At 43.7% G+C, this 13,436-nt stretch overlaps 1 protein-coding gene across 6 annotated transcripts in view; it reads right to left on the bottom strand.

Moving 5' to 3' along the window:
- The window catches only part of LOC112105868 (ras-specific guanine nucleotide-releasing factor RalGPS1), a 294,309-nt gene that overhangs the window by 39,441 nt on the left and 241,432 nt on the right, over window positions 1-13,436 (bottom strand). For 4 of the 6 annotated variants that reach the window (XM_026655681.1, XM_026655680.1, XM_029912319.1 and 1 more), the window contains 3 exons: window positions 11,039-11,116; window positions 8,786-8,891; window positions 610-702 (listed from right to left, as the gene is read on the bottom strand). In XM_026655681.1, coding sequence (XP_026511466.1) covers window positions 610-702; window positions 8,786-8,891; window positions 11,039-11,116 — 277 coding nt within the window. Of the gene's footprint in view, window positions 1-609; window positions 703-8,785; window positions 8,892-11,038; window positions 11,117-13,436 lie in introns of those variants that run through there. The other 2 variants (XM_029912320.1, XM_029912322.1) reach the window with 2 other exon arrangements.

Below are 13,436 nucleotides of genomic sequence, written 5' to 3'. Positions count from 1 at the left end.
CCCCTGCCTGCACCTTGCACCCCTCTTGCACCCCAACCCCCTGCCCTGAGCCCCCTGCTGCACCCCGCACCCCTCCTGCACCCCAATCCCCTGCCCTCAGCCCCCTCATACACCCCGCACTCCTCCTCTGCCCCAATGCCTTGCCCTAAGCCCCTTCCTGCACACCGCACCCCCTCCCACACCCCGCACTCCCTCCCGCACCCCAACCCCCTGCCCCGGCCCTGCATACAATTTCCCCACCCAGATGTGGCCCTCGGCCCAAAAAGTTTGCCCACCCCTGTTCTAATCAGATATTGTAGGAAGGTATGGTCTATAGGTGACAACGCAAGACGACCATTAGCATTGCTTTCTTTCCAGGTCTTCTCTAATGTGTTTAATACACAATTTCACTGAGCCCAAATGACACATGCAAAGTAGATGTTCCCTGTATAGCCTATTACAGTGCCTACTTCTATTAAGTTGTATCCATAGAGATGACACAGACTGACTGAAGGACAGGATAGTGCTCACTTGCAGGTCCTGGATTATTCTGTTGGTGTGAGTATCAGGAAAGTGCATTTACTGTTAAATTTTGGCTGGCAGTGTCGGGAGATGCACTATAATACATACATGTTTTCTCTCTGTAGCCTTCAGAGACTTTGCAGCATAGTAAAAAAGCTGGGTTCCACACAGTGCTGCCCAGTATTTTGTCCAAGATGCTACCTACAGAGAAAGAGAGAGAACAGATTAATGAAACAGAATATTTTATGCTGTCTTGTTAAAAATGCATGTATGTTTACCTCATCATCCCATAAATTTCCCTAGGGCAGCAACTGCCCAGGACCTAGCCCAGCCAAAAAGAGCTGCCTTTTCACTGATGCTATTTCTAGTTAGATTAAGAATACATGTCCAGGAACACAGTATGAATCAAGAAAGTAGTGCACAGAGGTCTTGATCAAACCTTAATGATCCAGGTATCAAACAAGGTAATACTTCTAATAATAATAATTAATGGAGATATCCTATCTCCTAGAACTGAAAGGGACCTTGAAAGGTCATCAAGTCCAGCCCCCTGTCTTCACTAGCAGGACCAAGTACTGATTTTGCCCCAGACCCCTAGGTGGCCCCCTCAAGGATTGAACTCACAACCCTGGGTTTAGCAGGCCAATGCTCAAACCACTGAGCTATCCCTCCCCCCTTATTTCCTCTACTTTACCAAGACTTTTTATTCAATACTGCACTGACTTTGGGTACAGAAATACCTTTTCTTTTTAATGATATATTTGCCATCAAGGGGCAGCATCAAGAATTAGAACATTGACTTGTTTGGAAATTACTGATTTATCACAAAATATTTGTAATAACAACTATTAAGACCCATTTTAGCTGCTGTCATTTCAGCACTCATCCTCCATTGAGCAGGGTAGAAAAAATAGTTACCGACTTCTTGTAACTGCTGTTCTTTGAGATGTGTTGCTCATGTCCATTCCATTCAAGGTGTATGTGCGCAGTCGTCAGAGATTTTTGCCTTAGCGGTATCCGTAGGGTCGGCATTGGTGCCCTCTGGAGTGCCGAGCTCATGCGTCGGTATATTAGGCACCACTGGCCCTACGCCCTCTCAGTTCCTTCTTGCCAACCACTCAAACAGAGGGGCAGGAGGTCAGGTAATGGAATGGACAAGAGCAACACATCTCGAAGAAAGGTAGGTAACCATTTTTTCTTCGAGTGCTTGCTCATGTCGATTCCATTCTATGTAACTCACAAGCAGTATTCCTGAAAGTGGGCTTGGAGTTCATGGTTATGCATGTGTGTGTGGGGGCGGGTAGGGGGCGGCAGCACGTGGTTCCATGCATTGCCCCTCTCTGCGAGCACTGCAGTGGAAGCTGTGGGGGCAGTGCTTGCAGGCAAGAGCAGCGCGTGAAGGGAGACTCCTGCCCTCCACGACCCTAGGGCCGCACTGGCCACTTCTGGAAGCGGCGTGGGGCCGTGGCAGGCAGGGAGCTTGTCTTAGTAGCAGCCCCGCTGGAGATCGCGATCAACTGGGAGATCCTCTAGGATCGACCAGTCGATCGCGATTGACCAGTTGGTGACCACTGGTCTAGATCGTGTCTGTTGGGGATGTAGACCAATGCCAACCATGCTTGCAATGGCTGGAGATGGAGCTGGGCATGATGGACCACGTACGTACACGCTGCCATGTGGCCTAACAACCGCAGGCAGGTGCAAGCGGCGGTGAGCGGGTGGGTCCTTTACATGAGAAATTAAGTCCAACATGGCTTGGAAATGGGTGTCTGGAAGGAAAGCTCTGGCTCGCATAGAGTTGAGGACCGCCCCTGTGAACTCTATCTGTTGTACAGGTCTTAGGGTTGATTTCTTTTTGCTTATCAGGAGGCCCAGGTCGTGGCAGATGGAATGTACCAGATCGAGGCTCCTTTGCACCTGTTCCCGAGATGTGCCCTTGATGAGCCAATCGTCGAGATACAGATAGACCTTGACGCCTCAGGTAAGCGGCCACTGGTGCCATGCATTTTGTGAACACTTGCGGGGCCGAGGAGAGACGAAATGGCAGTGCTGTGAATTGGAAATGGTGCCAGCCCACCATAAAGCAGAGGAATCGTCTGTACCCTTAGAAGATGGAGATATGAAAATAAGCATTCTTCAAGTCAAGGGCAACGTACCAGTCTCCTGGATTCAGGGAGGGGATGATGGAGGCTAGGGAGACCATGCGAAACTTCACCTTCTTGAGAGACTTGTTGAAGTGCCGCAGGTCCAGAATGGGTCTTAGGCCCCCTTTTGCTTTCGGGATTAGGAAATAACGGGAGTAGAACCTTTTTCCTCTCATTTCCCGAGGGACCTCTTCCACTGTTCCCATCTGCAGGAGGTTCTCAACCTCTTGAACGAGGAGTTGCTAATGAGAAGGGTCCCTGAAGAGGGACAGGGAAGGGGGGTGGGAAAGGGGCGGCTAAGAATTGTAGAGTGTAGCCCAGGGATATAATTTCAAGCACCCAGCGCGCCCAAGTCACCTGCGACCAGGCTGAACAGTAGGGACATAGGTGGTTAAGGAAAGAATGAGGCAGATCCAGGAAGAGGACTGGGGTGTTGCTCTTGAGCGCACCCTCAAAATGATCACTTCTGGCTCCCCACGATGTTTCGCCAGGCTGGGCTGCGCAGGTGACAGGAAGAGGAAAGGCAGCGACGACAAAAACTCATGTCTCTGTCCCTTCTCCTTGCAGATCCCTGACGAGGCTGCCAAGACCTTGGAGGCGGGGGTGGCTGGAACTGCTTCCTCACCGACTGCGGTGTACGAAGACCCAGCAAGCAGAGGGTTGTCCGAGTGTCTTTCAGTCCATGCAGCCTCGCATCCATTTGTTCTGCAAAGAGTCCATTCCCATCAAACAGGAGGTCCTGCATGGAGGACTGCATCTCCTGGGACAGGCCCGCGGTCTGAAGCCAGGAACTGTGCCTCATGACCACTGCCGATGCGACCACCCTGGCAGCCGAATCAGCCGCGTCCCAGGCCATTTGGAGGGAGCATCTAGCCACTGCTGTACTTGCCTGTAGCGGGATGGTCACCCCACTCCTGCCCAGAGGGGTTAAAACCAGCCCTGGGAGAGGGCTAGGGCAGGGGAAAAGCTGGGCTGATTGGGGGAAGCAGCCTCAGCTGGGGGCCACGCCCCAATCAGGGTCCAGCTGGCCCTATAAAGGCCAGTGAAGCCAGGAGCAGGCACAGTCTCTCTCTGGCTGTAGAGGGAGACAGGCCTGGCTGTAGAGGGAGCTAGATAAGGTACCTGAGCTGGAGCAGGGCTGGGGGAAGGTCCAGGGAGCTGGGGAGCTCCGGCCTGGAAACCCCCAGGCTGCGGCCTAGTATAAGGCCAAATAGGTACTGGGGTTGTACGGGACAGAACCAAGGCTAGGCCGAGACAGCAGGTCCAAACCCCTCCTTGCCTGTGATCAGTGGCTTATACTGCAGTCTGCCCCAGGGAGAGGAGGCTAGTTGGTGACTGGCAGTAGCCTACGACTGAGGCGAGGTGGGGATGGGGGTGGGGGCTCCTTGGGGAGGGGAGACCCAGTGAGACTGCGGGGTACTGCAGGGGGCAGCACCCCAGTCTGAAAGGGGCACCAGGGTCCAAGAGGGACTTGGGACCCAGCGGGAAGCAGGACACCGGCCTGCAGAGGGCACTCCAGAGTCGAAGAGCTAATTCCTAGGACGACCGACAGGAGGTGCTGCAGGGCTGAGTCGTCGCCCTGTTACACTGCCTCAATTAGGGCCCTGAATTCTTGGGCCAAGTCCTGGGGCAGGGAATCCTCGAATTTATGGAGGGAATCCCAAAAGTTTAAGTTATATCTCCCCAAAAGAACCTGGTGGTCTGCTACCCTGAACTGACGCTGGCTGTTGAATACATTTTTCTTTCAAAAAGTTCCAGCCTCTTGGCTTCTTTATTTTTGGGAGTAGAACTGGGTTGCCCGTCTGTCTTTCTCATTGGCCACAGAGACAATCAGTGACCCCGAAGGTGGGTGGGTATACAGGTATTCGAACACTTTAGGTGGGATGAAATACTTCTTTTCAGCCCTCTTGGAAGTGGGCGGGATGGAAAACGGGGTTTGCCAGAGGGCTTTAGTTATTTTTAAGACCCCATCGTGCACCGGTAGCACGACATGTCAGGGGGTTGATGCCAAGAGCATAGTAAATAAGGTGTCCAAATGCTCCACCATCTCCTCCACCTCCAGGCCCGAGTTCATGGCCATCCTTCGAAGCAGGGCCTGGTGGCGCCTTAAAATTGTCCAGTGGGCTGGCAGGAGAGAGCCCCGCAACACCCTCATCTGGAGACGGGGAGGGTGTAGGACATCATCCCCCATGGGGGAAGAGACTTTAGGAGTGGGCATTCGCTCCTCCCCCCGGCATCCGATTCTGCTTCACGCACTGAGCCCGGTGCCACCAGTTGCTTTTCCAAAGTGGCAACCGATGAGTGGTGTGAAAAGGGCATTGGCATAACCAGCATGCACCATGCATTCCAGTAGGGCCACTGTGCCAGCCACTGGTCCTGCTGCCAGGAAGGCATCGCGGAGGTTGACACAGCCTCAGGTGCCCACTCGTGCTGGTGCTCCCTCAGTGCGGGGCTCAACTCCCTTTCAGAGCCCTTCAGTGATCATGGTGGGGCTGTCAACGCCTGAGTTTGACGGCTAACCATCACCGTAGGCAGATTGGTGTCGGGAGCGAGGAGACTGGTACCGCATCGGAGATCATTCCCGTGGTCTAGGTGATGGGGATCTATGCCGTGGAGACTACTGGTGGGAGGACAACCAGTGCCGGCCATACTATGACCAACATCTCCCTCTGGATGATCCGTGTCAAGTAGGCGGAGACCACAAGTGCGGTGCCAGCAACCTAGGACATCTAACCGGCAACCTGGACTGTGGAGACGGAGAGTGCTGCCTCAGCTTCAGGAATCAGCGTGTTCGCTTGCCCTCTGGGGTGTGTGGGTGGGTGGGCGGGCGGTTTACGGCTGGCTTGCCCTCATAGGGAGCCTTTGCTGGGTCCAGCATTGTGCGCAGTGCCAGTGGCACTGGAAGAGTCCTTTGCTCTCTGGACTCTGGTAGGGCCTGGGAAGACAACAGCCCTGCCATGAGTTAGGGTCCCCTACCACTCTTGAGAGTCGGTGGTGGATCCCTTGGAGGGGGCGGGGGGAAAGAGGGCTAGGGGTCTGATCAGGGAGGCACACCCATGTAGCTCCGGGGTGGGCAGGCAGCCCAAACTGGATCCTTTACCCGTTGGCCTTTATTGCTTGGTGCTGGGGAGTCACATTTTTTCAATTTCTTCTTGGGCACTGGCAAAGGGGAGCATTGCTGGGCAAAGCCCAGTGTTGGGGGTGCACTACGCACAAGGCCGAAGTGCTGGGAGGGCTCCAACGCCGGATGGAGAGCAGCCTCCACGAGGAGGGCCCTCAAACGGATGTCGTGCTCCTTTTGTGTTCTCGGACTAAAGTTCTTACAGACGCGACATTTGTCCTTCACATGTGATTCCCCCAAGCACTTTAGGCAGCTGATATGGGAGTCACTAACAGGCATAGGCCTGTACAGGCAGAACAGGGCTTAAAACCCGGAAACCGGGGCATACCCCACCTGGGGCAAAGTCCCCACCGGGACTCTAACTTACTAACTACACTACTTTACTACTACTTATTAACTAACTACTGTAAACAAACTATTTACAAGACACTAAAAGTTTGAAGGAAGGAGAGAACTGCTAACCAACTTGCTAGGCAAGGAGAAAAAGTCGCACCGACCAACCATCATGGGCGGTAAGAAGCAACTGAGAGGGCATAGGGCTGGCGATACCTTATATACCGACACATGAGTGTGGCACTCCACAGCTGACCCTATAGATACCGCTAAGGCAAAAATCTCCAACTGTGCACGTGGGCGCGCGCGCACACACCTAGAATGGAACTGACATGAGCAAGCACTCGAAGAACATGCTTTCTGTTCCAAAGTCACCATTAATCAGGTGATGCTTATATAGTGGTATAACTGTCTTCCTCTCAATGGATTCAAAGTCTATCACAACGTGACCATCTCTATCAACTAGTGTAGTGGGAACTATAACATTGCTTCTAACCACAGACAGCAAGCCAACTGAGTTACAATAATAGGCATTTGTGATGGCTTATAAAAAGCTACACTGATTATTTTTGATGTGCTGCTCTTTGTCAGCAAATTGTCAGTTGAAATTACCATGTTTAAATAAAAAGAAATTTCCAGACCAGCTGCTGATAGAAGCAATATTAACAAAAAGCAATGTTATTTACTGTATGATATCAGCATTATAACACCTTGATGCCAGGCATCATAAATGTCTAATTATTAAAGCACAGAGATGCTTTTCTTCTTCTTGTGGAACTATACATCAAGATGATTAAAAAAAAGTGCTGCAAACATTTACTCTTTAATTTGCATACACTCATACTATATTTCAATAATTAATACATAATGACTCTTAAATGGTCAATTATCTTATTTCTCTAAATTTACTATGTACTAAAATATTGTAATATATGAAATATTTATGCAGAATACACTATTATTTGTTGACAAATCCCAGCAGTTTTAAAAGACTCATTATGATGCTCTGCACACACTCGTTAATATCAATAGATTTAGCAAACAAGGATATTTTGGTATTTTTAATATATAAAATGAATAAACTCAGAGCAAATAAAGTTAAAGTATTTACATTACAATATCATTTGCAATACTTTTAATTAGTTGAACACATGCATAAATTAATATATTAGAACAAGGACATTTATGATAGACTGGGCTTGCAAATAAATGAGAAGTATAGAAATAGATATGATATTTGTGCTTGTGATATCCAAGAATCACATTTATAGACAAAATATGTCAAATATGTCAAAATACAGAAATAATCTATAAGGGATAGATTCTCAGCTGGTATACATTGGGATAGCTCCCTCAGTCAATGGAACTATGCCAATTTACATCATCAAAGATCTAGCAATAAATGAGTGGGAATAATGACATTTTGTACTCCAGGTTGCTTAGTCTGTTCACTCTTCGGATCAGTTCAACAATTAGGGAGGGAAAGGGAAACAAATGGTTAGCACTTCCATACTCCAGTTGGATATGAATGGCCGCAAAATTGACATTCTAGTTACTAAAAGGAAATATAAAGACACCTTCCAGCAACAGAACATTTTTTGGGAGACGAAGTTTGAAAAACCTACTTGGATTAAGGAGAAAAATATGTAGGTCTAAAAATGTAAATAAAATCCAAGGAATTTTGTGGTGTAAATCTACAATAATCTGATAGATACGTTACTTCTGGAGAAATACTTATTTGCTAAATCAAGAAAAATTAAGGTCCTAGATGTTGCAATTGTATCTGCACAGGCTGGCAGTTGAATCAATGGCACAGACACAAGGGTCCATCCACATGGATTCAACTGAAGCATGGGTTCCCTGTATTGTACCTTATCGTGCAGTATTCCAAGTGCTTTGGCTTGGGGGTGTCTGGCAGTTATAAATATAATTATTACACACATAAATATCATTAACGGTGTGTTACCATTATAGTTTAAAGCAAAGAAGTTCAGAGAAGGATGCCATTTCCTCCTTAATATATCCAGTTTTATTTAATTCAGGCATTGTAGAGGTGTCTCAACAATGTATGAAGTTATAGACTGTGTATGCAAGGAGGAGGCAATAAAACTGTACAGGCTGTAAATGTGAATTCTCTTGAGTCTATAGATATATCAACACTAATATTTTAACAATATTTCTATTTAATATCAATAGTTGCCAGGCTCTTGCCCTCTAAAGGTATTTTGATTTTTTTTCTTTTAGCAGTGGATATGGATAGATAGTAAGTTATACTATGGTAAGTTAAATGTATTTATAAGTTATACCGTTTATGCAAGTGGAAAAATGTTAATTTAGGATTAATGGAATACTTTTGAAGGAACAAAGAAGATCAACTTCCATAACTGTAATTCCTTGATTTAGACAAATCACATGAATTCCAAAAAAATCAAATCTAGGAGCAGGAGCCTTTGTAAGTGACAAATATATAAGGTACCAAATACTGAAGTCTTTACTCACTTTTTAGTCAGTTCCTACTTGATCATAATTCCTACTGATTTTAGCAAGAGTTCTGTTTCAGTAAGGACTGAGTAAAAAGTGAGCAAAGGCTTCCAGATTTTAACCAAGTAGCTTTGTTCTGTTTTAAAGATATCATTTTAAAATAGAGAAAGAGGAAAAATGGTTTAGCATATATTTGAAGTCTTACGGTAGGCTTTTTGCCTTCCTTCAATAAAGTCTTCCTCCTGAGAACACCTTGAATAGTAACTGCTCCTGGATACAAATGAACAGCCAAATCTTCAGATTCTGCAGAACTACAAGAAGCATGTGAGAAAATAGTATGAAAAATATATAAATATCCTTTACCCAAAGCAGTACTCCAATCATTACCCAAACATAATGTAAACATCTGTACTTTAATTTAGAAATGCTGACATTTTATTTATTAGACTTCATCATGGAAAAAGACTTTGGTGGCTATGAGGGATTGCTCTTGAGGAATTTACAGTCACAAGCAAAAGTAAATGATTACTCAGGCTATGGCTACATTAGAGAGCTTATAATGGTACAGCTACATCAGTATAGCTGCGCCACTGTAAGCTCTAGTGTAGCCACTCTAAGCTGACAGAACAGCATTCTCCCATCAACTTAATTAATCTCCTAATGAGGGCGGTAGCTATATTGATGGGAGAAACTCTCCTGCCGATATAGTGCTGTCCACACCAGCTCCAAGCTCAGTGTAATTTATGTCACTGAGGGGGGGGGGGGGGGCTTATTCACACCCCTGAGTGACATAAGGGGTAGAGTAGACATAACCTGTGACTCAGATTTTACAGTCAGAAGGGACCATCATGATAATCTAGTCTGACTCCTGCACACTGCAGGCCACAGAACCTCACCCACCCACTCCTGTAATAGACCCCTAAGCTCTAGCTGAGTTAATTAAGTTCTTAAATCATGTTTTAAAGACTTCAAGTTACAGAGAATCCACCATTTACTCTAGTTTAAACCTGCAAGTGACCCATCGCCATGCTGCAGAGGAATAACAAATTTATGAGGCCAGAAGGTGGTTCATGATTTTAAAATGCACTTCCCAAAGCTTAGGATACAGTTATATTTCAACTATAACTAATTCTAATTGGTAAATAATTATAGATTTGTCATTACTCCATGAACAAGTAATGTTGTATCACTGTTGCAATATTTTATTAGAATCTTTTCCTAAGTCCTAGTGGGAAAAACTGGATTTTTTATTAAAATCATTTGAGTCAGTCAAATTACAAAAAATAAAATAAAAAATCCACAGCAAAAGCTCAACAAAACATGCACAATAATTATAAGATATTTGAGAGCAGTAAAGGACATCAATAATAGACAGCCGAAAACCTGGCCCACAGCAGTAAATTGTGTGTGTTATAATGCAGTTGGTGTGCTATTAATTCCCTATCAATCTAAATGGTGCCCAAAAAGAATATGCCAAAAACAGATGCCTGGTATGGTGAAAAGGAAACCAAAACTTTATTAAAAGTGAGCAACTGACTGGCTTACAAATTATTTTAAAACAGGAAAGATTCTTATTTTCACAACAGGGATAATTTCAGTTTATATCAACCAGTTTACATAATTAAATTGGTGTATTTATCAGCTCTCTAAAAATATGCTGAGAAACTACAGATTTTTGACATGTCTGTTGAAGTAAACCAGAATTAATCCATTAACCCATCACAACAGTTATGCATATGCAAAATAACTCAGAAATCTGGCAAACATTTTCACTACACCTACTAATTGACAGTGATATACTGACAAATTCAGACACGGATATGAACATGAATTTAACTCAATTACACGCAACGCTTGCTACTCATTAGTACATAAGAGTTATTCCCTTCTCTTTTACAACTCCAGTACCACACTGCTGCAGACAGAGTTGTAATTTAATTAGACAGAATGAAAAGCTGAGTGAGCATGCAGTTTTATATATAGTGCTATTTAGAATGAGTCTGGCCACACAGAGGGCCAATTTTAATTCATGACTTCCATTTTATCCAAGTCAGCCATTTTTTAAAGGCAAGTTCAATGAAGAATTATTAACAAAGAAAACACCTTGGACACAGTCTCAAGCACAAGTAGTACGTTTTGTTGCCAACATGGTTTCTACCACCACCACATAGTGTTACACTGTTAAAAAGCTACCTATAGTAAAGCATCTTTAAGTCTTGATGTAGAGATACAATATTTAGAAACTGGATAGGCAGAACAGAATGAGCCAGAGCCTGTATGATGAAATAGATCAAATCACAGAAGAGAAAATTTCTGTTTTAAGGATAAGTCACTACTGTAATTTTGCCTTGAAAATTAGAAAGATCAGAAATGTCAGAAGACACCCACTTAATTATCAAGCCAGTCACCAACACCAGAGGAAAAATCTGTGACCCCTGGATGCAGGGGATTATTGTACCTGCTGGCCTTCATGTGGCCTCGATAGCCATTTCGTGCCACTCTTGTCACCGGACCGAGAGAATGGTATAATCTGTTCCTGTTGGATTCCATTATAAATTGTATATATTACATATACTTTTATCCACAAAAGCAGCATAACTTGCTAGAACAGTGTAATAAAGTCTCTTGTGCCACATAACTACCACTCCTACAATAAGCAGTAGTGGATGATTTCATTAGAAAAAAACATGCAGTTGTAGATTTCAAAATCTACATTTCTTATTTGAACAGATGTTCTTGATGTCAGTGCTCATAACACTGGGGTATTTTTATTGTCATCTCAATTAATGGGTTTTGAGAACAGAAAAGCTTCTTTTAACTCACAAAATAAAAATGAAAATACTATAAGGAACTAGGTTGCAAACTGCTGCCTTTAATGCTGACTATAGATACTGCTACAGACTCTGTGACAAGAAGCAAAGGGCAATAAGGCCCCTAAACTTAGAAATAGGCACACAAGCATCAGTAGTTAGAGGAATACAAAGACTTCTTAACTCAATCCTGAGTATTGGCACCATTTCCAAATCAACCACTGAAGTCAACTTACAAAGAAAATCACATACACTCTGCTATGAGACAATATCTATTTAAAATGCTATACATTAAAAAAAAACAGATACTTCACTTGGATACACCTTTATTGGCAAAATCTTGTTAGTGAATGATATTTGTGGCTTAATATATTATGGTTCCAAGGTCAAATGTAAATTATTTAAGCTCTAAGAGACAGCAAACCTGTAATATCTCAATGATTCAGTTTAAAGGGAGTATAAACGTAACATAGGAAGTTTTAAATTTTTGAGCCCTTCACTACTGCTGTTTTCAGTACTGCTACCCAATTTCAGCACTTATTTTCTAAACTTATCTTCTGAATATTATTCTGTGCCTGATTCAAAGCTGGTTATATAGGGTCAGATCCATAGCTAGTGTAAATTGATGTAGCTCCACTGAAGTCAGTGATGATATGTTGATTAATTAATAGCAGTACTGAAGAAAACACAGTAATATCAAAAAGGTTAAACAAAATATAAAGTTTACACTCCCTTACCAACTCAAATAATTTCATATGCTGTAATAAGAAACCTCACCATAGATGTACTATAAATATAGATTTCCACCCTATTCTCCCTCCCAAGGAAACTGTGTTCTAAATAATTAATCTCTGCCCTTCAGCAACCTAGGTATCTTTGAATTTGCAAAATTTGATAAGGTCAGATTTTTCTTTTTAATTTCTAAAAAACCCTAATGATTTAGACAGCTAAACTTTTATGCTTACAATTTTTAAAAATTAAATACAACTGTTGCATCAACAACATATATAGATGAGAGATTTATGACTTGCATCCATCTTCCATGTAAATGATGGATATAAGCTTTGTTCTAATCTTTTAATTTGTCTTTGCATAACAAGGAATCGATCAATCTGGATAAAAACTATATTTGGTAACTATGCCCACCAGCACTTGAGATGACAGACCACTGGTCTATCTACATGCTGGGGTACAACCACCCAGAGGAGGGAACACGCTGACAAAATTTTGCTGACAGTATGATTGAGGAGAAATGGTGATTAGATCTGGTTTATATCTTAGCCAAAACTGAACAGAATTTCAAGCGACACAGAAAAGGCACTTCTCTAGCCTGAAGGCTTTCTCCCTGATGAACTTCAAAAGCCTGCTTCAAACAAGAGGAGTGGTAGAGCTTCTAAAAAAAAAAAAAATCACCAGAACTTTTTATAATGGAAAGCCTTAGGCAACCTAAATATAGCTATCACTATGAGGGAGAGAAAATCCAGACTGACCAATTCCCTGCCATAAAACAACAAATTGTAGGTAAGGACAAAATTGTCTCATTTTCATACACAAGTAATCCATCAGTCTGGAAATGGAATATTAGGAATTAGAAAGCAGTCAGGAACTCAGAAGAGGGAGGGAGAGAAAGTCAAACAGAGATCAAGCGAGGATGGCAATCTGCAAGATACTACAACCAAAGCGAGCAGCTGAAGATGAAGAACACATTCAACCGTGTTTTATAAATGAGTGAAAAGATGCCAGGTTGTCATTTTGCAGTGTTTCCCATAAGAAGCTGTATTTCCCTCTATCCATGAAATAGAGATTTTATAGAATTAGTTCAAACTAAATAGGGGAGTTTCATCTGCTCATCTATACAATTTTACAAGTCCTGCTTAGACTTATTGAAAGATTGTGGCTTTTGATCTTGCTCTGCCTGAGTAGAATAATATCTTGGCAGACATCCAGACAATGCCACTTTATTTCATTAGGATGGGAAGTATTGGGGGAAATAAAGGGAGTGAAATATACCAATTTAAGTGGTAAGGAGAAACAACCTTGAGTAAA

Source organism: Terrapene carolina, unplaced genomic scaffold, assembly GCF_002925995.2.
Source record: "Terrapene carolina triunguis isolate 2854851 unplaced genomic scaffold, T_m_triunguis-2.0 Scaffold210, whole genome shotgun sequence".
NCBI lineage: Eukaryota > Metazoa > Chordata > Testudines > Emydidae > Terrapene > Terrapene triunguis.
This window is presented reverse-complemented; position numbering and strand designations above follow the sequence as displayed.